The sequence below is a fragment of the Gopherus evgoodei genome, chromosome 1 (assembly GCF_007399415.2).
Source record: "Gopherus evgoodei ecotype Sinaloan lineage chromosome 1, rGopEvg1_v1.p, whole genome shotgun sequence".
Classification (NCBI taxonomy): domain Eukaryota; kingdom Metazoa; phylum Chordata; order Testudines; family Testudinidae; genus Gopherus; species Gopherus evgoodei.
Genome location: NC_044322.1, coordinates 240,647,156 through 240,670,859, shown reverse-complemented (window position 1 = coordinate 240,670,859; position 23,704 = coordinate 240,647,156). Strand labels below are relative to the sequence as shown.

General features: G+C 40.9%; 1 protein-coding gene across 1 annotated transcript in view; it reads right to left on the bottom strand.

Moving 5' to 3' along the window:
- The window catches only part of ITPR2 (inositol 1,4,5-trisphosphate receptor type 2), a 374,378-nt gene that overhangs the window by 33,107 nt on the left and 317,567 nt on the right, over window positions 1-23,704 (bottom strand). The window contains exons 48-55 of the mRNA XM_030540942.1: window positions 23,077-23,202; window positions 19,988-20,163; window positions 16,877-17,041; window positions 13,726-13,921; window positions 11,696-11,788; window positions 8,121-8,251; window positions 6,796-6,961; window positions 5,424-5,584 (exon numbers count right to left, since the gene is read on the bottom strand). Coding sequence (XP_030396802.1) covers window positions 5,424-5,584; window positions 6,796-6,961; window positions 8,121-8,251; window positions 11,696-11,788; window positions 13,726-13,921; window positions 16,877-17,041; window positions 19,988-20,163; window positions 23,077-23,202 — 1,214 coding nt within the window. The remainder of the gene's footprint in view (window positions 1-5,423; window positions 5,585-6,795; window positions 6,962-8,120; window positions 8,252-11,695; window positions 11,789-13,725; window positions 13,922-16,876; window positions 17,042-19,987; window positions 20,164-23,076; window positions 23,203-23,704) is intronic.

Below are 23,704 nucleotides of genomic sequence, written 5' to 3'. Positions count from 1 at the left end.
TGTGCAGTTCTGGTCTCCCATGTTTAAGAAGGATGAATTCAAACTGGAACAGGTTCAGAGACGGGCTATTAGGATGATCCGAGGAATGGAAAACCTGTCATATGAAAGGAGACTCAAAGGGCTTGGCTTGTTTAGTCTAGCCAAAAGAAGGCTGAGGGGGGGTATGTTTGCTCTTTATAAATATATCAGAGGGATTAATATTAGGGAGGGAGAGGAATTATTTAAGCTTAGTACCAGTGTAGACACAAGAACAAATGGGTATAAACTGGACACTAGGAAGTTTAGATTTGAAATTAGACGAAGGTTTCTAACCATTAGAGGAGTGAAGTTCTGGAACAGCCTTCCAAGGGGAGTAGTGGGGGCAAAAGACATATCTGGCTTTAAGATTAAGCTTGATAAGTTTTTATGGAAGGGATGGTATGATGGGAGAGCCTAATTTTGGCAACTGATCTTTGATTATCGCCAGATAAGTATGCCCAGTGGTTGGTGATGGGATGGGATCTGAGTTACTGCAGAGAATTCTTTCCTGAGTGCTGGCTGGTGAGTCTTGCCAACATGCTCAGGGTTTAGCTGATCGCCATATTTGGGGTCGGGAAGGAATTTTCCTCCAGGGCAGATTGGCAGAGGCCCTGGAGGTTTTTCGCCTTCCCCTGCAGTGTGGGGCATGGGTCACTTGCTGGTGGATTCTCTGCAGCTTGAGGTCTTCAGACCACAATTTGAAGACTTCAATAACTCACACATAGGTTAGAGGTTTGTTATAGAAGTGGATGGGTAGGGTTCTGTGGCCTGCTTTGTGCCGGGGGTCAGACTAGATGATCACATTGGTCCCTTCTGACCCTAGAATCTATGAATCTACTGCTACACAACCTGCAGTGTGAGGAAAATGACTGACTGTTGAGATGCTTTTTGACAATTGGCTATTCTTAATGGGAAAACATTTTATGTTAGTAAATCATAAAATGTTGGTATTTGCCATTTTTGCCTCATCATTTCGGGGGGGGGAGACACTTTCCCATCCAAAACCAATACAAATCTTAATATCTTGTTGGGCAGCTTTGACCAATAAACACAACATTTAAGGTGTTGAAATTAACAAAACAGTAAACTGTAGTCATGACGCATTTTGGGTCCTTGTTTCACCTTGCCTATAGGTTTACAGCACTGGTTGGTAGCTCTGTATCATACCTCATCTAACGATACAGAGTGGGTGTCTGCGCATTAAACTTTAAAACTACAGCCCTTTTTGGAGAATTGCTGCATGCCTAACAGGAGTACGTTGCCACTGCTCAGCTAACACCTACTCAGAGGAGGTGATAGTACTATAACTCAACCTTAAAGACAGGGGAGACAGGGCTTTTGTAGAAGGATATGTAGTATGTTTGATGTGACTTGTTCTGAGAACTCCCCAAAATTTGCTTTCTTATTTTTCATTGGCTTTTATATTACATATAGCTTTGCACTTCTGGCAACGGTAGTGTCAAAGCACTAGCCTGGGGAGAAAATCATAATGGTATTAAGTCCTTGATAAGAATTAGGAGAATGAACACCAAGCTGCAATGGGATATTTTACAGCAGTATTCCATTACAAGGAGCCTAAACTCCCACTGGCTTCCAGGAGAGCAGGATAGGGCTTACAATCTTTCACTGTGGATTCCCTTACTTTAGGTGGGTGGCCTAATCCAACATTCCTTGCCTGTGCTTTTGAGTGTCTCCAGCACAGTATTTAGCTGATTGTGGAATTATCTAATTACACTAACAACATTCATTACATAATTTGTGTAAATGAGCAATAACTACATAATTATACCATCTAATTATATTATGACGTAGTGAGAAGTTGGTAAAAACCATTATGCGACTTGCTACAAAGGGTGGCCAGTGCAGCTGCAGAACACAACTTTCAGGGCTAGCTTTAGAAAGTTTAGTCTCCCACTTTGTGGGCACAATTTGTCTGCATTTGTTTAATCCCACAACTATGGAGTGGCTTAATTCACATCTACCTGATTTGCTAGGAATGAATGCAATGGCTACTGCAGCAAACTTTTGCATCCACTTTATTTGCAGGTCCCAAAATGTGGGTCCAAGTTTAGGGGTGCAGTTTATGCACAAAGGACTGAAAATGTAAGCTTTAATCTTCATGTGCATTACTTGTAGTCTTAGGCTACCCGCCGTATCGGTGGGTTAAAATCGATTGCTTGGGGATCAATATATCGCGTCTCATCTAGACACGATATATCGATCCCCGAGCACGCTTATATCGATTCCGGAACTCCACCAACCCCAACGGAGTTGCGGAATCGACAGGGGGAGCCGCGGACATCGATCCTGTGCGGTGAGGACGGGTGAGTAATCCGATCTTAGATATTCGACTTCAGCTATGTTATTCACGTAGCTGAAGTTGCGTGTCTAAGATCGATTTCCCCCCCGTAGTGTAGACCAGCCCTTACAAACCTGTGCTTTAAGTTAACAGGAGTATAAAACAGCACTAGACAAGCTATAGCTTTATCATTTTAACTAAGAAATTGGGAAAACACTTCCCTTCTTTCTTGACATCATGTTTGCCAAACTTTAGCCTAGTGAAAGTTTTTACCATCAAATTATAAAAACCACCACCACATCTGGTCTTTACTTCTAAGTATATACTCAGTACTCTAACCAGACCCCACAACAGCTAGTGCGCACTGGACAACTGACACAGAAGGAAGACAGTCACCACATAGATTAAGATACACCAATCATATTTTCTGGTCCAAGCACAGCTAGAAATGTTGTATATTTCCCCCAGTGATTGTGCAATACCGATGTTTCCAGTGCTATTTAAATTAATAAATAATACCTAGCTGTTCCATACCTGCTGGGAGGTGGGGGGAGGAGGAAGGATACTTGAAGCTGAGCTCCATTAACCCTAAGCATTCACTGAATGATACCCCAAAGGTCTGAGTCTCAGACATTTAGAGATCAGCCTGAGGCCCAAAGTATGGAGATAATCTCTCAAAGTTCAGCAGTGTGAGGACTCAGGGTTTTGGTTCATCCCATTCCACAGCTAATAACTATGTTCATATCCCTCTCTGTTTTACACAGCTACTGAAGCTGTCCAAAAAAATCACCATCTGACTGTTTGTAAATGGAAAACTGAGACGTGGTCCAGGAGGGTGATGGATCAGTTCCTCAGCACCAACTGAATTAGCTGGACTAGGTGCCTGGCAACTTGATGGTGCTGAGGCACAGAGCTTCTCCCTCCAATGCTGCATATCCATTTGAACAGCCCTTGTATTTCCCTCCTATGCAGCCACTCCAGTGGCTCTTGCTGTGATCTTGACATTTTAACTGGAACTGGCCAAAAAGTTTCCAGTGAAATTGAATTTAAACAAACATGGAGAGAAATAAATTGCCCTCCCTCCCAACATCTTCCAACCACTTCTCGTTTAAACACCTCCAACCTCCTTTCTCTCCTAGATCATGGCCTACAGTTATCACTCTCCCATTGTCAGCAGTACATAGACATTTGCATGAGACAGCCTCATTATACTGAAGTCATGATTGCTTTTAAATACCCCTATGAAAAACAAACAATACTTCTCCATTCAAAACCACCCCCCCCCGTGACAAACTCCGACTCCTCCACAAGCTAAGCCGTCTGCTTCTCAGCACAGGAGTGGGATTTTCAAATTGATCAATTCAGCACTTGAGGTTAAAAGGTAGTTTGATGCCTTTGTTAATATATTAGAGATGCGATTCTGGAGCACCCGCCATTAGGGCTAATGTAAAATACATTAGTGCATTGCTCTGGGAAAATCTGACTGCTGGCATTAGAGGATTAACATGTACTATGAATATCAATACACACATTGGAATAAATATTAATACTTAACATACGTCCAAAGTTTAAAAACGAAAAATTGTTGGAGGGGGAGAGGGGAAACTGCACAGGAGAGAACTCTCTAACCTGTAATTTTATCAGTCCATGGATTTTAAGTATCGACTTGTAATGCGATAAAGTGGAAACAGATCAAAGGGTAACTTTTAAATGCTTCTGCCACTACGTTCAAATGGCCCTGCATTTGCCACATACAGCAGCGCACATAGTTTTACTCTGATTTTCTGTTCTTTCCACCCTATTGGAAAGTGCAGATTCAATATTTCCTTGCAGCATTCATAGTCGAGACTGGGGATGTCACAGACAATTTGAAATTCCTATATACATGGCTGCTCTTCTGTCCCTGCCCCATGCATGCCCGTATCATCTCAGGACACCATTACATTTCTCATATTCAATAAGACTCCATTCCAGCAAGGCACTTAAGCACCTGCTTAACTTTAAGCACTTGAGTCAAAGAAACTACTCTCACATTTAAAATTAAGCAGGTACTTAAAATAGCAAGTGAAGTTAGCTAGTGAGAATGAGCAATATATTTAATTAAAGGCTTGAACAACAATAAAAGATCAGCCAGTCATCCGAAGAAACGGTGCTCTAGAGAATGAAAAATGCACACAGGGCCTGGTACACTCTGCCTACATCCTTTTCTGAGATATAAATATACCAATCCTTGGTCATATTCATAAATCAGCTTCTGCTACCATAGATCCTAGTGGAAGACATCAACAGTGGAAATCTGGAAGGGAGAGCTAGGGGCTGTGCCAATTTGGCATCTCTCTTGAACAGCCACCTCTGGTGGGGCTGCTCTGGATTCCTGACTATGAGTGAAATCTACTTTCCCCAGTGGAAACCTCTGGAGGGAGGGTGGCCATGGCAACATTGCCATCTCTCCCTCAAATGGCTCCCCCTAGGCTGCCAGGCAGCTGCAGGAATGTAATTCCCTGGGAATCTAAACTGGTGCAGCCATCACAAAAGACATCCTCCAGCTTTTCTGATCACCACAGCAGCTCCTCTTGGTCTTTTTAATAGTTCAGTGGAGCAGTAGGAGAAAGAGAGCTAGTTTTCAGTGCTGACCCTGTATTCTGTTACTCAGCAGGGGTTATTTTACTGGACAGCAGCCCAGTGATCCTGGACAAAGGAGCAGTAGCAGATGTTCTGATCCATGCTCTTTGGGCTGATTTGGCTAATGAGGGGAACCCACAGAGCAGTAGAGCCAATGTAAAGACATGCATCTGACGAAGTGGGTATTCACCCACGAAAGCTCATGCTCCAAAATGTCTGTTAGTCTATAAGGTGCCAAGGACTCTTTGCTGCTTTTACAGATACAGACTAACACGGCTACCCCTCTGATAATGTAAAGACTGTAGTCTTTATCTTGTTCATTATGATGGAGATTGGGCTTTGCTATAGTCCATCGCAGACAAATAAAAATGTCTTTAAAAATAGAGATCAAAGCTTCTCATTGTTAAGGAAAAAACCCATCCCTGCTATATCTGCAAGGAACATCTTTCAACTGCATAAAGCACAGCTCACGCACATGACTCACCACAATCATTTGAGCCACATAACTTTCAGGACCAGTGTATTCGGTTGGGTCTTTCACTTTGACCAGAACGATAAAGTACAAATAATGCCACATGTTGTGTTCTGACTTTATGTGCTCCTCAAATGAAACGGTCTTATTGTCAAACTTGTCTCTCTCTAGTCCTGCAAGAGACAAAACATAACGTGATATTCCACCTGATCAACATTTATCTTCATTGCCAGTGTAAAAATAAACTCTGAAAAATGTCACAGAAAGGATGTTAATTTAAAAGCTATAATTACAAACAGTGACTGCTATGCAAGACCTCTGGCCACTAAAGCATTTCTGGCAAAATTATTTCAGCCCCATATTTATTCTTTCATGATATTCCCTCTTAACAACAACAATATAAATTAAATATCTAACGCTTATATACCTCAGGATAGAAGGCACTATAAAAAGTGCTTTACAAGCTTTGGCTCTGATCCTGCAAAAACCAGACTATAGATATGAGCTGTGCAAGTTAACATGTAGTATTGCCACATAGGCCCTGATCTTGCGTAGATTTATGAACATGCTTAGTTTTAAGCACATGAATAGCCCTGCTGAAGCTTCAGGGGGACTGCTTGTGCTTAACGTTAAACGTGTGCAAGTCTCTGCAGGATTGAGGCTCAAGTCATGAGAAAAACTGTTCGTTGTAACCACTTGTGCAATCGCTTAAAAACTGTGGCTGGGTGTCATGGCCAGGGAGGACACGGATGCATGGAATTATTTAAACTGTTACAATTTCCCCAATCTGCTCTCCAATGGAGACCTGAGCAGAGATTAAAGCTTCCCCCCAGTGAAATCTTCCAGTGGGTATAGGGTCTCTTCTTAGAGTGGGGAGGCGTGATTTGCATCTCTCTGCACCAGCAAGGGTGAACCATAGTCAGAAAAGTTCTATGTAATAACACCTCTTATTCAATTTATCTGCTCCTGTGTCTCTTCAGAGGCACCTCTCCTTACCAGGTGGACAGGCTGTGCTACAATTAACGTTGCGGAGCCTGTACTGCTACAGAAGAACATGTTGTATTTTTATCTGCTTAGCTATTCAACAAAATCAACAGCTGTGCTCCAACTGCAGAGCCTTCATTATTGGTGACGGTGCAAACTGTGGGATGAATACAGCTTGACTCTCAGATCCCAAGTGGAACTCACAGAGCCAGTTGTTAGAAAAGTCATCTTTTGACTTATAAACTGCTGCCAGGAAGGAAAAAATGTAGAATCCCAGTTCATTATTTTTACAGTTACTTTTCAAGGGATGACTGCCCTTCAGACTCACTCTCATTTATGGAGCCGTATTCTGTTTTATTGCTTTCCCCACCAAATGCCTCTGTAGCTCAATAGCACCTACCACAAATAAAACAGGTCGTCTTTAAGATTTCCTCTTTCTTCTGTTTTTCACTCCTAAGGTCAGCAAATGTATCAATGATGACTCCAAAGATGAGGTTCAGAACAATAATTATGACGATGAAATAAAATAGAAGGTCATAAACAACTCGGGCAGCAAACAAGGGCTCCTGAAACAATAAGAAGGTTTCAGTGTGATATAAAAATAGCACACAATTAAAATTAAACCACCAGATACTTTTTCAGAACATTAATGACAGTAAAGCACGGTACAGATGCATGTCTTAGGCCAAACCCTGCACATCTTACTCATATCAGCAATCTAACTGAAGCCAAAGGGGTTACTCAAGTGAGCAGACTAAGCAGGATTTGGCTTTATATGCTTTTAACCCCTCTGGATTTTCTGTCGTTCTCTATTGCTGCCAACGTTCCCTGGTTCCATGTTGCAGTAATGTTCCTTCTGAGCAAGGCTGGATTGGACTCTTAAGAGAACCATAAGGCCCTCTGCCCATTCAAGGCAGTGACTCCAGTGGACTATGAATCAGGACCTAGGTTACTATTACCACCACAAGGAGCTCTTCCCACCCCCAGAGCTGAAGTGCTCTATCGCTGTAGCGCTTGTCATCCCTCGCTGTTTGGTTAGCAAGAGGACATACTTGTGAACTTAGACCTGAGCTCTGCAGTACGGCGCACCAGCCACAGGGCTGCTATGGTGTCCTTGCACATACTGTGCATTCTGAACTAAAATGTCATTTTGTTGAAGCTATTAATTTTATTTTAAATGTATTGCATTAAAACAAAAGCAAGTCCCCTTTGCTTTTTTAACTTTTGGAAGTTTATTGGTGTATTTGAAAATCTTTTTTGCCTTTGTTAGCAGAGTATGTTGCTTGATATGAGTAAATAGGATCTATTCCAATGCAGATGCTAGACTAAATCTCAGTTAACCATAAACCTGATACACTATACCCAAGAGTCTTGACATATATGCACCAATCAACCCCATTCAAAAGGTTTGCATTTGATTCCTACTGTAATGGGAAACTGATCCAATCTGGCAACACTTCTTAGCACTGCTTGGAAGGTTATAATATGCTTCCAGAAAGGTAACTAGCACCTGGAGTTCCTTTCTTCATGTAAAATCACTGCACTGAGCTTTTGCTCTCCTCATTGAGCATTCCATCTGGTATGTTAAAATTACATTTGATAAGTCATCTGAGTGACATTCGAGTCGACTAGATAAAAATATTTCCTATATCCTGTAAAAGTTGATTCCAGAGCTCACGAGGCGCATGAGAAAATATACTTGCATTCTGTTAGACAAATGCTTACATCTTTGGAAGGCTTTCTTAGCACATCCCCCACACCACCGCCATTTCTCAGGCCTTGGTTTAATACTGTAACGATGCACATTAGCAGAGTGTCACAGGTCCTCTCAATTCCATTCTCCTTTTCTTCCTCACCTACAGCCACAACAAAGAAAGGCTTGTAAACCAAAGCATCAACTGATCACTTCCAATACAGCAACAGACACTCTGTTTATTAGAAAAAGTGGCTGCTACAGTAATTTGCCTTTCATCATTCTACATCTGTAATTATTTATCATCCCTATCAATTTTAAAGCCACAACATTATAGCTTTTTTGACAGCAATACACTTAACCTGACAGAGAGGTGGTGAGAATCCTTATTTGTTCTCCCACAGATAACTCCGCTAATAGCCCAAGTCTGCAAGCTTTATTCATGAGAATACTCTTTACTCATGCGAGTACTCCCACTGGCTTCAGTGGACCCCTAAGTGCATAGCTGACAGAGAGAGAAGTGATGTATGGAAATTAGACGTACATTCAAAAGTTTGTCTCTTGTGAAATCATATCCCTACATATGCTCGTATAAACCAAGTCATGCTATCATTTCCAGCTATTAAACAGTGGCTGGCTTATGTGTGACTCATTCTAGCAGTGATCGGGATTAGGGCAAAGAACTAAGAGCATGCCCACTGAGTAAATGAAGGACATCCACTGACCTCAAAGCATGGATTGGGCAATATAGGCCTGGAAATCTGGGTTCTATTCCTATGTATGCCACAGAATTGTCGAGTCATTGTGGCCAAGCCACAAAGAAGTAGGTTGAGCCTTATGCATGAGTGTGCACAGCGGGGCGGGGAGGGGGGGGATTGCATTGTCATAGGAATCCTGACTGACAGCCAGAATCTTCCCGAGACTCCTATGCTGCACTGGCAGCACGATCAGGTTTAAAAGAGGACAGTGTGCTGTGGTGACTGGCGCAGATGGAGTAGAATCATGGCTGGCCTTTCTCCTGCCTCTAATCTTCCCTCTTTCTTTGGGATGCACTTGCTCACAGGGCTGGTGCAACCATAGGGCGCTGGCATTTGGAGGGCGCCATTTTCTTCAGCAGCGACCGTGGCGGCCAGATCTTCAGCCGCCCCGGTCGCCGCCGGCATTTAGACAGAGGGAGTTGGGGCAAGGGAGCACGGGGAGGGCCGCCTGCAGCAAGTAAGGGGGGGGCAGCACGCAGGGGAACTCCCTGCCCCAGCTCACCCCTGCCCCACCTCCTCCCCAAGCACGCCGTGGCTGCTTCACTTCTCCTGCCTCCCAGGCTTGCAGCGCCAATCAGCTTAGGTGCCGCAAGCCTGGGAGGCAGGAGAAGTGAAGCGGCCACGACATGCTTGGGGTGCTCGTACATGGAGCAGGGATGAGCTGGGGCAGGGGGAGGGGTGCCTCAAGAGTGGAGGGTGGGGAGTTGCCGCAAGGGGGGTGCCTCAGGACAGAGGGGGGAGCTGCCGTGGGGGGGGGGGGCCTCAGGGTGGGGGTACGGGGGGGAGGGCACAAGGTGGAAATTTCGCCTAGGGTGCAGAACATCCTTCCACCGGCCCTGCCTGCTCATGCTGTGTGCCTGCCTTGTATAAGATCAGCGTTTCTCCCATGTGCTGATTTTTAGTGTGGGGCTTTCAGAAATAACACAATTTAATAAATGTCAATTTTCCGCTTTCCTGGTTAACTGAAATGGTATACGTAAGAAATTACTGTGAAGGCGCCACACTTTGGGCTCTGAGATCTCTTTGATTGACTGAAAACCCTTTGTTCAGTAAACCAAAAATTCACATTATGGATAATGCCCTACATCAATATTGATTTAAATAAAGGTTAGCAGAATGAAAGGCAAAGCAATGGATGGTAAGTCCCTGAACCCAAAGACTTATGGCACTAATACACTATCGGTATAGATATTTGTCAGTCTTCCCTCCTAGAGTGTGATAATAGTATAATATCAGAAAAGTGGTAGGTAAGATCCTATGGGAATTAAAACTAAGGGAACAAGGAGTTCAGGAGAGCTGCCACTCTCAAAGGGCCAATATTAAAGGCACAGCAGCAAGCTATCCCAATATGAAGGAAAGATAGGAAGAACAGTAAGCAACCAATATGGCTCCATCAGAAGCTCTTTAATGACCTTAAGACTAAAATTGAATCCTACAGAAAGTGGAAACATAGATAGGTTGCTAAGGCTGAGTAAAAAAGAACAGCACAAACAGATAGGGAGAAAATCAAAGGCCAAGGCACAAAATGCGTCACATCTAGCCAGGAACATAAGGCAATAGAAAGAGGATCTATAATACAGTAGAAGCAAGAGAGACAAAGGAAAGTGCAGGTCTACTTCTTAATGGGGAAGGAGAACTAATAACGGACATCAAGAAAGGTGAGGTGTTTAATGCCTATTTTGCTTCAGTCTTCAATAAAAAGGTTAATGGTGACTATTGCTTAACACAATGAATATTAACAGCAAGGAGGAATGAATGCAAGCCAGAATAGGGAAGAACAGGGTCAAGTTAGATTTACTCAAGTGAGCAGGGCCTGCTGAAATTCATCATGGGTGTTTAAGGAATTAGCTGACGCAATCTTGGAGCCATTAGCAATCATCTTCAGGAACATATGGGCCCTGGGGTGAGTCCCCAAGAACTGGAGAAGGACAAACTTAGTACCTTTAAAAAGCACCATAGTATCTTTAAAAAGGAGGAAGAAGGAGGACCTGGGGAATAATAGACCTACCAGCCTAACTTTGATACCTGGAAAGATATTGGAACAAATTAAATAATTTGTAAGCACCTAGTTATAGTCAACTTCACATCCTCCTTTGACATAGTTACTGGCCTTATGAATGGGGGGAAGCAGTATACTTAATATATCTTGATTTTTAGTAAGGCTTTGGTCACAATCTCACGTGACATTCTCATAAGCAAACTAGTTCGCTATTTCCCCTCTATAGTTAGTTTCCTCAGTTGTTTTTATCTCTCAGCAACAGGAGAGATAAAAACATACTTAAAGTCACTTAATGCACATTAGTAGTGGAGGGCTATAGTATGTGAAACTACTTTTAAAGTGGTTTTTTTTTTTAAATTGACTAGATTTCATGCTGACAATGTCCCTTTAACTTAGCTTTTCAAGCTGAATTGCATCTGAGATGAGGACTGCAGACAAAGTGTATTCAGACATTCAGTGGCATATGCTGCCTTCCTAAGACCAACTTATGAGATCCTAAAATGGAGCTAACAGCTGCTTTCTCACTAAAGGTAAGGATAAAGCTGATCAGCTGCTGGCTTTTGTGATCCATGAACTCAGCTAGAAGGAAGATATTTGTAAACGTCAGTATTAAGATTCAAAATTTGATTTTGGTAACAAATGTCCGTGTATTTGGAAATTAGGTGTGGGAAGCACTCGCACGCTAGGCAAGTTGCCCGCACAGCTCTCAGTGTAGAAAAATGTGGCCACTTCTGACTTGGAATAATGATAGTCAATTTTCCTGACAAGAAAAACCTCTCCTGTGTAGTTGTAAGTTACAAACACTTCTACTTTAAATTTATCACGAATTGGGGGGCGCTTTTGTACTAACCTGGGTTGGTAATAGGTAGGGCAGTAGAGCAATTTTCTTTTGCACATGTTTCCATCATGGATGTTAGAGTTGTGGTAGGAACTTCACCAATACCTGACAAAATGAAAAGCAGGATATTGACCAAGAGGCATATGCTGTAAAGTACATCTATTAGACATACCAAACGCATTGACACAAAGTTTAAAACCACAAATCTCTTGAAATGAATTCTTGATTTATTAAAAAAAAATCAAGAAGAACAAATTAGGTCACTGCAGAAAGCAAGCATTCAGCATGAACAGCTCAAAACTATCTCAAGGAAGAATTACACACTATATTACAGTTACAGTACATCACAGCTATTCCACCATTACATTTCCGTAAATTAATGAATCTACATCAAATGCTGCTACTTCTAATTGGAACAAAATGTATTCAAACAACGGTCAGATATGAAAATGTCCGTTTAAAAACCATTAGATAAATTATTCACAAAGGCTGACACTGAGCTGATAGTCAGTCTTCATGAATCTAGAATATTCAGGAGTTTTCAAGGATAAAAACGCAGTTTGGTACTCATTTGTAAATATGTATGGGTTTGAGTAAAACACTAATTTAACATTCCCAAACTGGGTAAATGTGTACATTAACTTGATTTTATCAAACACCAATTTCACCATGTGCATTGCAGACAATTTACTGCATTTCTAATCAGTTTTTCAAAAAGTTTAAGGAGCAAAAATGATGGCAAAAACTCATTCATTCCAAATAATAGTCCAAAGTATAGTAGGCTGTTTAAGCAGTGAAAATGGATTCATTCTGACTTTTTCCCATCTGAGGAGCGTTAAGCTAACATTTTAAATGAATACAATAATCTGCTAACCTGAGATCTTCTAATACCATCCATATATTTTCTTGACTAGATTCTCATGTATGAATGCTAGCAAGAACACAACAAGCCACACAAAATCTCCAGAGAACCCAACAAGGGGAACACAAAAACAGAGATTGCTACCCTGGATCAAACCAGTGGCTCATATAGTCAGGTATCTTGTCTTCAACAGCGGTCACAGGAATTTTCTGAAATTAAATTTCAAGTTCTTGATCTCGGCCTGGAACTTGTTGGTTTTTTAAATTGCATACAAACCAACTCAACCTTTTCAAGTGATCCAAATATGGAAAACAAGGTGTAGTTAAGAAATGTCCGATAGCTCCAAAATGGCTTTAATCAATACTTCTCCCTTGGTATGCCCAGTATCCTGAATGAGCTTTGCCTTATTTGAATACATTTAGTTTTGAAACAACAAAGTTATGAATGTTTGGATAGTGTACAGAGTATGTGCAGTATTGACTAGATACTGCTAGGTGCCAAGTGCCTTTTGTTAGGTATCAGGTGCTCAGCGCATTCAAGGATCAGCCCCTAAAGGAATTAATCGCAAGCCCATATTGTTTGGTCTAAGGGTAAAATTTTGACTCCATGATTTTAGTAGGGCCAGGATTTTACCCTTCAAGTCTGTGTATAGAACTTGCAGTGTACTTAACAGAAGTTCTATGAAAGTTCCATACATGAGGTGTAGATTTAACAATAAATTGCCACTTAGATTTAAAAAAAATAAAAAAAATCAGTCATATGATTTTAACAGATTTAGTAGACATATACATAGGGCAACACGCATAAAACAATACATTCTGTGTACAAGATGCATTAAAAAGCTATATTTAACTAGCTATAAAACTTACTCTTCTTGAACAATAGTGAAGTGTGTAGTGTTTCTTTAAAATTCCAACGTGAATTGGAATGGGAAAAAAGTAAATGAATTAACTTGTGATATTTTAGTGATATTTCAAAAGATGAGCCTAGGTCCAAAACAAACCTATGGAGAATAATTTTACCTACTAGAGTTAATCTATTAACGAGTCCTATGGCACTGATTCTGTTCCCGTTGGAGTCAATGGAAAAACCCTCAGACTGACTTTAAAGGGAGCAGAATTATCCTCATAGAAATGCTAAATTTCAGCAGGATGATGATAATTTGAGGTAAAAGCAATACCTGCAATAGGTGTTCTGTTTTTCAATCGGTCCACTTCCATGATGAAGTCATCCTTCAAGAACAGGAACCCAACAATGGAGAAGAGGTAGACCAGGATGAGAGCTAGCACTGCAGTAAGGATAATGGAGCGGCCATTTCGGGTAACACTTTTTATGACATTGAGCAAAGTCTCCTCTCTGTACACCAAATCAAACAGCTAGAAAAAATACAATACAGGAAAATCTGAATAAAGACGACAATATGCAGATGCTAGTTGGGAACACCCCCTCAACTCAGGAAACACACTAGGCCAAATCCTGACATCAGATACAGGCACATACAATTCCCACTGATATCTGTGGGCAAAAGCCAGAATTTGGCATATGATAAACTTTATTAACACACATTACTGTACAGCCAACTTAAGAGGAATACTATACATCAGATATGGGCTGATCCAGACTTCGATAACATTCAGAAACAGGATCCAAACTTATTAATTTTCCCCTATATGTATAATGGGCTAAACCAAAATCCCAGATCCCAATGTCCCCACAGTATGCAGAAGAGTCCAGATCTAGATTTAAAATTTTGCATTTTGGGCCCATCTACTGTATAAATACAGTTAAGTCCCTGATTCTGCAAACATGCACGTGAATAACCTAAAGTCCATTGAGCTGATGGGGCTACTTTGGTATTTAAAGTTACACATATGGCAGCAGGCTGTACTTTATGAAAATGTAAAATTTGTATTATTTGTGTAGCATAACCTGTGTTGCTAGGATTTAACTTTGAGGGGAATATACATAAAGATAAAAAAAATTCAATGTCAAGTTCCTAAACATAACAATTAATGATGATGAATTCATTTAAAGAAACTATAACTTTTTTCTTTTATAATTCTGGTTTGTATTGGTGTTCTATAATTCTTTGGGTCTTATCTTCAATATATGTATTTCAACTCCAAAATACACAGATTACAGCTATGAGATGACACAGAATGATTTATCAGAATCGTCCACATCAGAAGGCATTAGTCAGAATTCATGAGATCTAAAATCCGCACCCATGAGAGGATTAATAATAGAGGAAAAAAATGAAAAAAATTACCATTCATGCCATAATATACGAAGCTTAAAATTAGGAACAAAAATAAATTTTGAGTATTTCCACTACCAAGTGAATATATGTGTAAGTAACTAGGGAATATTTACAATTATACCATGACTGAATCATGGATATTTGTCATTCAAAACCAGTAAAAACTTAGTCATATCAGTATTTCTTAAACTTTTTCACAGTGAGGTCTATATCTTAGGACTGAGATCCTTCCCTGGACAACCTCCTCTCCTGATAGACTGCTCCTGATTCCATATTACCTCGGTAGCAGCTGCTGTAATCCATATTATAACATAGTGACTTTAGGACAATATTACAAAGGCAAAATTAAAATAAATTCTCTTTAACGCCTTGTGTATAGGTGGTCAGTTACAGTCTCCATTTTGTCTCCTTGCTGTTTGTTTATTCTCCCTGGATGCAGGATTTTACACTATTGGAACAGAACCGCCTTTCATGTCTTGTAACGCCCCTCTGAATCAATACAGGACACTTGGAACATGGTTGTATCATCTGGGGTGTTTGCTATGGTTATATAATCTTGGTGTTACCTAAAAGTTTGATCACAGTTGAATGTATACCAAATAAAGACCCTGTAAGTCAGATCTTCACAAATAACTTTACTGCCCGTTTTATGCCCCACAAATGCAAAGTTTACATTTCATACTTCTTTTGGTTAAAAAAAAATTCTCCAATATTAAAAGTAACTGCTGGTCTGGTGAATCTCTCTCAGTTACACCGTGTTTAATGGTCTCTTACACTGAGAATGTGAGTACTCACCAGCATGAATGAGTTACAGCTGGGACGGGTGGGGACTTTCAATGGGACATATACTCTTTAGTCACTTGGGTACTTTTAAAAATCCCACCCTATATAACAAATAATAGACTCTTCAGGAATATATTTTTAAAGCCAGGCCTTATATACTGTTTCAGGAACAAGAGTCACATTAATTTTAAAGCAGCTAAAATCCTGGCCCTAATGAAGTCCATAGATGTTTTGCAATTGACTTACTGGGGCCAAGATTTCATCTGGAGAGTCTGTACCACATCTTGAAAATGTACACCACTGAGCCTACTTATGTCCTCACATATTAGCACAACTCCTGTTAACTTTAGTGATGATAGGACGGATATATGTAAGCACAGAACTAGATTTTGAAAATCTGATTTCAATTGGGTTTTTAGTAGAGCAAGGACTGAAGCCCTTTAGCGTTGAAAGCAGAATCTATATGAAACCCTATAAATACTGGACATAGACTCAATTAGTCAGGAAACTGAGAAAAATATAAAACTGAGTATATAATGAAAGGTGAAAGCCACTGAACTGTACCAGGGTTTATTAAATCTGTCCAAAAGGTTTACACGCCACAGAATAAAATGGAAGTGATTAAAAACTACTTAAAAGAGCATCAAAAAGGGCTTTTATGAATGCTCTTTGGCTTAAAGAGTTGAGTTTCAAGATCATATTTTGTATGGAATTACTTTCAGTACACCTGTATTGTATTATGAAAGGAATTCCACCAGTATTAGTCGAATTGAAGAAAATGAAGGAAATGTATTTAAAATATCTTCAGGCTACATGTCAGAAGCATCCACTCTCTCACCAACTGCAAAACAGTCCCATCAATTTATTAAAATAATTAATTACATTTATTCCCTACTGACTAAGGACAAACTGAGAAGGACAGCCCATTGTGCTAGGCACTGTACAAATAAAGAGTAGTAGACAGTTCCTGTCCTGAAGAGCTTACAGTGTAACTAGACAAGACAAACAGAGGGTAGCGGAAAGGATACAGCATACAAACAGAGTTGGGGAGGGATGGGGACAAAGAAAAGGCTGTTAGATGATTTTCTGGAATGAAATGTGTAGACCTCTGTAACATAGACAATAAGTCCTAACGAAAACAGTAGCTTCTAACGGGCAGCCACATAACGGTATGCTAAAAATATCCATGATTTGGCATGATTGTCAGGAAGAAATCAAAGACAGCTGCACGGGGAATGGTATTTTCTATTTTTGCAAGGTCTCCCGCTCCCCGATGGCACATACTCACCAGGAAACTATAGAAGAATTCATGCACACAGAGGCCCAGCATGCAGACCAGGACGTACGCTACGTGGTAGAGAAAGGCCATGTCCATAACGACGGCTCTGTAACCTCGAGTGAATGTACCACGGTTTCCAACAAAGCTCACTAGAAATACTATTTTGTTACAAAGCTGTGGGGAGATTACAAGGCCAAGTTTACTACATCAGAACAATATCAGCATCATCGGTTCATATTGTGATAGCGCCTCAGAGCCCCAGTCATGGACCAGGATGCCAGGTGCTGTATAAAGAGATTAAAAGGACATTCCCTACTCCCAAAGAGCTCACAGTCGAAGCGTAAGACAAGAAACGACAGGTGCAGATGGCCAGACTTCACTAGCAGTTTGCAGAGCCATTTTGCACAAAAGCTCTTGTCTTGCCCTTCTACTTCATTCTAAATATGCACATGGACATTATTTAATGTCATATAAGGCACACACAATACACTGAACAACATTTCTCTGCAGCAGCCACCATTAGGAATTTTTTCACATTGACTGGGTGAGACGAAGTGGGACTGTTCTTAACGTTTTCTCTGAATACTGTGTGGGTGCCTCAGTTTCCCCTATGCAGTTCTTAAGTATCTAGGTGGTGGGAGAAGGGGGTGTGATTGTTGCAGAGCCCTAGAAGGCCAATGTTATGCTGTCTGGACAAAAAATGGCCGACACTCTGTCTCCTGGCAACTAATAACCTGGGCCCCTCCTCTACAAAATATGCCAGCTGCAGATCTTGGAAAACAAAGGGATCAGGTGACCTCCTGGCCCGGGAAAGGGACAAAGCCCAGAGGAGAAGGTCTGGAAGGTGAGTCAGTTTGGGGCTGGCTGGGGACGTGGAGTGAAGTGCAGTGCAGACTTGATCGTCTGGCTGACTGCCCCCCAAAATGGACCCGGCGGAGGAGTCCTGTTCTCTGTACCTACAAGCTCTGTTTTAGACTGTGTTCCTGTCATCTAATAAACCTCTGTTTTACTGGCTGGCTAACAATCATGTCTGACTGCGAAGTTGGGGTGCAGGACCCTCTGGATTCCCCAGGACCCCACCTGGCCAGACTCGCTGTGGGAAGCGCACGGAGGGGCACAGGATGCTGAATGCTCCAAAGGTCAGACCCAGGAAGGTGGAAGCTGTGTGAGCTTCTTGCCCTGGAGAGAGTCTGCTCACAGAGAGACTTCACCAGAGTCCTGACTGGCTTTGCAGGGAGCAGTTCCAGAGCATCGCCTCGGGACTCCGTGACACTAGGCACCTAAATAGTGTTACTAAAGCTGTCCTCTATATTTAATACATAGAATATTTAAGGGGTGCTGCAAAATCAGAGGTAACCCTCTTTAGGTGCAAAAGCAGGTGAACTGTCATTCACATTATATATATATATTGCTGTATCAGTCATGTGTAGCATACATATGCCTGCACATTAGGCAAGAAAACAAAGCCATGGAATGGAAATTACTTTTGATATAGATTAAGTAACTATTTTGGTAGCCTCAAGCCTGGTCCTGTCCCATTAAAGTAAATAGCAAATCTCCCATTGATTTAAATGGGTGCAAGATCAGGTCCCTGTAGCATATATTCAAATTAAAAATACTGCATCTTAGCAGGGCATACAATGCCAATAGTTTTAGACAGCATGGGCCAGAACTGGATCTCAGTTATAAAGCGTATATCAGGAATAACTCCATTAAAGTCAAGGGAGTTGTTCCAGATTTAAGGAAGCATAACTGGTCTGCTGTTTACTATGGAATTCTTGGTTCTGTTCTTTCCCCTCCAAAATTTGTTTTAGAGTATACAGCCAATTTTATGAGTGCTCAGCACCTACCGGTGGGTCCTGCCAATCAGTTCCTCCCTCCCCCACCTGCGGAGGTGCTGAGGGGGAGGGAGAGGAGTGGGGGCAGCATGAGGCAGAGCGGGAACAGGAGGGGCAGGGGCAGGACCTTGGGGGAAGGAGTTGAGTGGGGGTGAGGCCTGGGGCACTGTGGTGGGGTTGAGCACCCCCCAGGAATTAGAAAGTTGGTGTCTCTGTATATGGTGATATTCCTTTTAAAACTTTTCGGTTATCTTTGTAGTTAAATGTCATGTCAGTATTTGCTCAATTTCTTAGGCATTCCTTTTACTAATTACAGGGAAGTTAGGGTTTAATGCAAATACCACAATAACATTATCTACTTGAAAAGGCCAAATAGTAAAGTTTTTAAAGACAACCACTGTATGCATCTTGATATTGTCCCTTGAAACTTAAACAGAATCAGGATTTGTGAAATGTTTTGTTTCCAGTACAATACTGAATTTTTAATAGCATTCCTGCCCTTTTCTTTTAGTCCCCTGGCTCAGCTTAAGAAGCTCATCATTCCTCTTAGCTGTATGCCTCTAACAACTTGCCATTTTTGGTCTTTGTACTTTCAATACCTGTCTGATGCAACAGTATATATATGAAGTATATCTATACAATGATCAGTTCCCTGGGGTCATGGCAAAATGTACTTAGTTATTATGTGATATATTTCCACATCATTAGTAGGTTGCTAGGGCTTCTTTCATGCCATAAAACATTAAAAAACAATTAGAGAAGGAAATCTTTTCAAAGAATTTGGAACTGAACCAGTGCTGCAGTATGTAGATATGCCACCATGAAATGAACAACAGGACTGTAATCCACATTTGATGGCTGTGGGACTGTCTTTTTTTTGCAACTCGATTTTTAGTTACAATACTCTTTAAAAAATTATTCAATCAAACTTCTGAACTATAATATTAGAGCTACAGGGCCAGATTCTTCACTGCACTTGAGCTTGGTCAGGTATGTTAGGGTGGGCGGGCAGGCTGGGGGGAAAGGCAGGTGAGACTGCTAGGGGACTAGTTGCAGTTACCCAATCCCATCCCAGCTCTGATGTACCATAAAGCTGCTGTGATTCAACAGAAATTTAAACAGATACTTATTAGAACTATTATGAACCCAGTTGTGCTAAATGTGTGCGCAAAAGCAGATGTGAAACAGTACACAGATCTCAGACTTTGCTTTTTTAAAGTGTGGTCCTTAATATTCCTGCTTCTATGGAAATGGAAAATTATGATACTTTTAAAGTACTTACATTAGCAGCACCGAGAAGTATTAACGTAGGCCCAAGTCCTATTGTGTATATAGACCTGAGAATTACAGACACTAAAAAGGGTCGGATACCAACAGGCTTGGAGAAGAAAAACAACATAGCTGTACAGATTGCCACTGCTATCCAAAGGAGGACTGAAAACAATGGAGAAAGTGTGCCTGGAGAGAGAAGAAAGGGAAACGTTAACCCTTTTGGAAAATCAGTTGTGTGTCAAGAAACAAATCTGACCAAAGCTTGATTCCTTGGCCAGTTTACCTACCAAAGTGAATGAATCATGCAACATAATTTCTGACCACAACTTTGCATGATCATAGTGGAAAAGACTGTTAACATATTAGGGTTAATTTCAGACAGCTCCAATAAGGGTAGGTAATAAAGTCTTCATTAAATCTGTGGATTGCTTGGAAGAGACAACTTGCCAGTCTGTTGCAGTGATCTGCCAATCAGTTCCCTTTTGCAAAGCTCATTAGGGCACCTTAGCTCTAGTGTAACGATTGTACAAATACAGAAATATCCTATTATGTCCTACCATGAAACAGTATAGTCAAATATTTGGACTGTGTCAATATACTACACTTATTTTTCACATTATCAAGTGCACAGCCAGCATGGGTGTGGCGAAACGGTGGTGGCTGGGAAATGCGAAGAGGGCAGTTAAAATAGACTCAGAATAGAAACAATGGCAACAGCTCCAGGGCTAAGTAATATCACTGGGATTAGGAAAAAACCAGAGACAGCCCCTGGTCTCCAAATTCAGAGTACATCCAAACTTTCTCCAGACAATAAGGTGTTTATATGCTGGCAGTTGGTTTAAGTCCAGCTCTGTAAAATGATTTTGCTACCAACTAGAATGGGAAACTTTAACAAATCTGGAATATACCTTTAAACTCAATATTTCTCCCCCCTTCTCTGTTCAGGTCAATCAATTTAATTTAACAGGACTTGCACCAGTAACAACATGTGCAGACATGCACAGCTGAGGCAAGGAGCCGTTGTCTGAAGAGCAGTTTCACTTATATCATATGATGCTGGAATTGCAGAAGTAAATTAAAAGAACATTCTTAGGCTGATTAGGTCAACCCGAGCATCTCAGACACATGGCTATGGGCTGATTTACTCAAGAAGAAGGGGGAAAAAAGGTGAAATAAACCCTGGCTCTAGAGTTAGTTTTCTTTGGAGGGGGAGGAGGGAGAAAGGAGTCTGTTTCATGATTATTCCTGCTTGGCCACACCCATGTTTGTTGTCAATAAATCTCTAATTAGATCTACAATTGTCTGGAATGATGGGATTTAGAAAAATAACCTGCACTGTCACCGAAACCACTGGATTATTGGGGCTGCTTAAACTAATACTAGACATGCTTGCAGTTCAAACTAAGTGTTAATACCTACTGATTGCAGGCCAGAGGATTTTACAGAGTGTAAAACTTTCAGATAGCTAAATAGGTCTTAGTTTAAAGGGTTTAGTTTTAACTCTTTATTTCTTCTCTGTTATTCTTTATGGTCTGGAACACATACATCTGAAACAAGTTTAGACTTTAGGAAATTGAAAGCATTGGAGACAAAATCTTCTCTATACAGAGCAGGTATATACAGGAGGAATCTCAGCTCTAAAAGCGTCCATTCATATCCCTGCTGATGTGCCTGTGCTGTAACCTGCAGAGACCACCTCAGGGGTGAAAGGGCAGTTCAGTCTCCCTGCCAATTCACTTTAAGCCTCTGCCTCGCTGTTGAGTCTAACAACCAGACCCATCTGTTTGTGCCAATTATAGCAGTGGTGTTTGGGAAGAGCACGTGTACCCAAGACCCTGGACTGATTCCACCCACTCCATTCCCATGAGTCATCAGATGGACTGGATGTGAACCAATGACCTAGAGGTGAGTGGCTCTCTATTCTGTTACCAATCTCTTGAGTCATCCAGTCCCCTTTATCCCCATTAAGCATGTTTAGGCTATAAACAAGTCTACAGTCATTTGATGGAATATATTATGCAATATATTTCTTATGATTTATGATGAAACAGAGGAAAAAAATCACTGCTTTTAAATACACCATTGCTTTTTTTATCTACTAAATCTATCATTTGCAAATGATGTGTTTATTTTATCCTCATAAGCACAGCAGTGAAAAACTGACAAATGAAACATATTTAAAATCATTTCATTCCATATCATGCTCTCCTAAATGGCCACTGAATATTTCCTTACGTTTTCAAAGAAATGCAGATGTTTGATCAGATGCAAAACCCTCTGACATCAATGAAAAACTTCCCATTCTCTGAGGTTTGGCTTATATTTGAGGATTATATTATATTCTCTGATGTATGGCAGTGTTGCTTTTTTTTGTTTCACAAAGAGTCCAGATTACACATACAAAGACACAAGAGAGGATTAAATAAAACTGAATTTCTCCAAAAATTTTGAGGCGAGAACAAAAAAAGTTTCATGTTTTTCACAAACTTATAACTGTGTGATTCCTTTGCCAGTACTTCAATTTTTTTTCTTAATATCCATTTAGTGATTTATATAGCACCCAAATGTCTGCTAGAGGTTTTTTTCTGTAATTCTGGTCACCAGTATTGTCCTTTTCATGTGATTGATACCAAATACCACACTGGCAACTGCCCAAACCCATAGCAACAATTAATACTGTCTAACAATTCCAGCACATTTTTTCCCCCAGGAGATTCCCACAATATATAAAAACACACCATAGAATCAACTCATATATCATACAACAAGGTTCAGGAGCAAATAAGTCTATCTAACAGGATTTTCAGCTGTGCCTGTGATTTTGGGTGCCCGACTTGAGACATCTTATCAGAGCCTGATCTGCAGAAAGTGCTGAGCGTCCTGCCTCTGAAATTCAGGTCCCATTAAGGTGTTCCAAAATGGGCATCCAAAATGACTAGTGAATTCTGAAAATCTTAACTGTTCTGTTTATGTTATTCAAGAGCTTTGCAAGGCAGAAGGAGAGAGTCACAGGAATTGCTGTTTAAGATGTGACGGCTTGTGTTGCTTAAAACTGAAAAAGTTCACTAGTATAAGGAAGAAAAAAAAAAGATCACTTGCCTTCATCTCCATCATCTCCAAAGGGGTAGAAGAGAGCAACTGCTAAATTGATGAATACAGCTAGGTTGAAGGAAATGCTCCCCCAGAGGGAGATCTGTCTGGAGAACCAGAACAGGGCTGGGTTATCTAGGAAGGAGACAAAAGCAGCATTGGAGAAATGATAAGGAGATGCATGAGCTTACAAACAACCACTTCATGCAAACAAGAAAGGCAGCTTAATGGAGAACAGTAAAGTAAAAAATAAATATTCAGGGTCCATAATGAACTCAAAAATTAATACTTAATACAGGTTTAATAGTCCTAGTATATTGTATTTACATGGCACTTTTTCACACAGAAGGATCTCAGTACCCTTTATTCTACATTATGACCCTCTGGGGCTTACTAATGACCGTTTTACCTATGTTAAGTTTGGAGGCCTGGACCTTTTGTGAAGGAATCGTGTCACTTGACACTGAAAGGAAAGGGGAAATCTGTGGACAAATGACTCCCTGTATGCTGCACAGGAGTGGAGGGAAGAGGATGTTTTGGTGAAAGATACTAGAACACAGACCCTCTGTTACAAAAATGCAATGGGTTTTTTATGACCTCACAGAACAGTCAAGTCTTTTCCAAAAGACCCACTGAA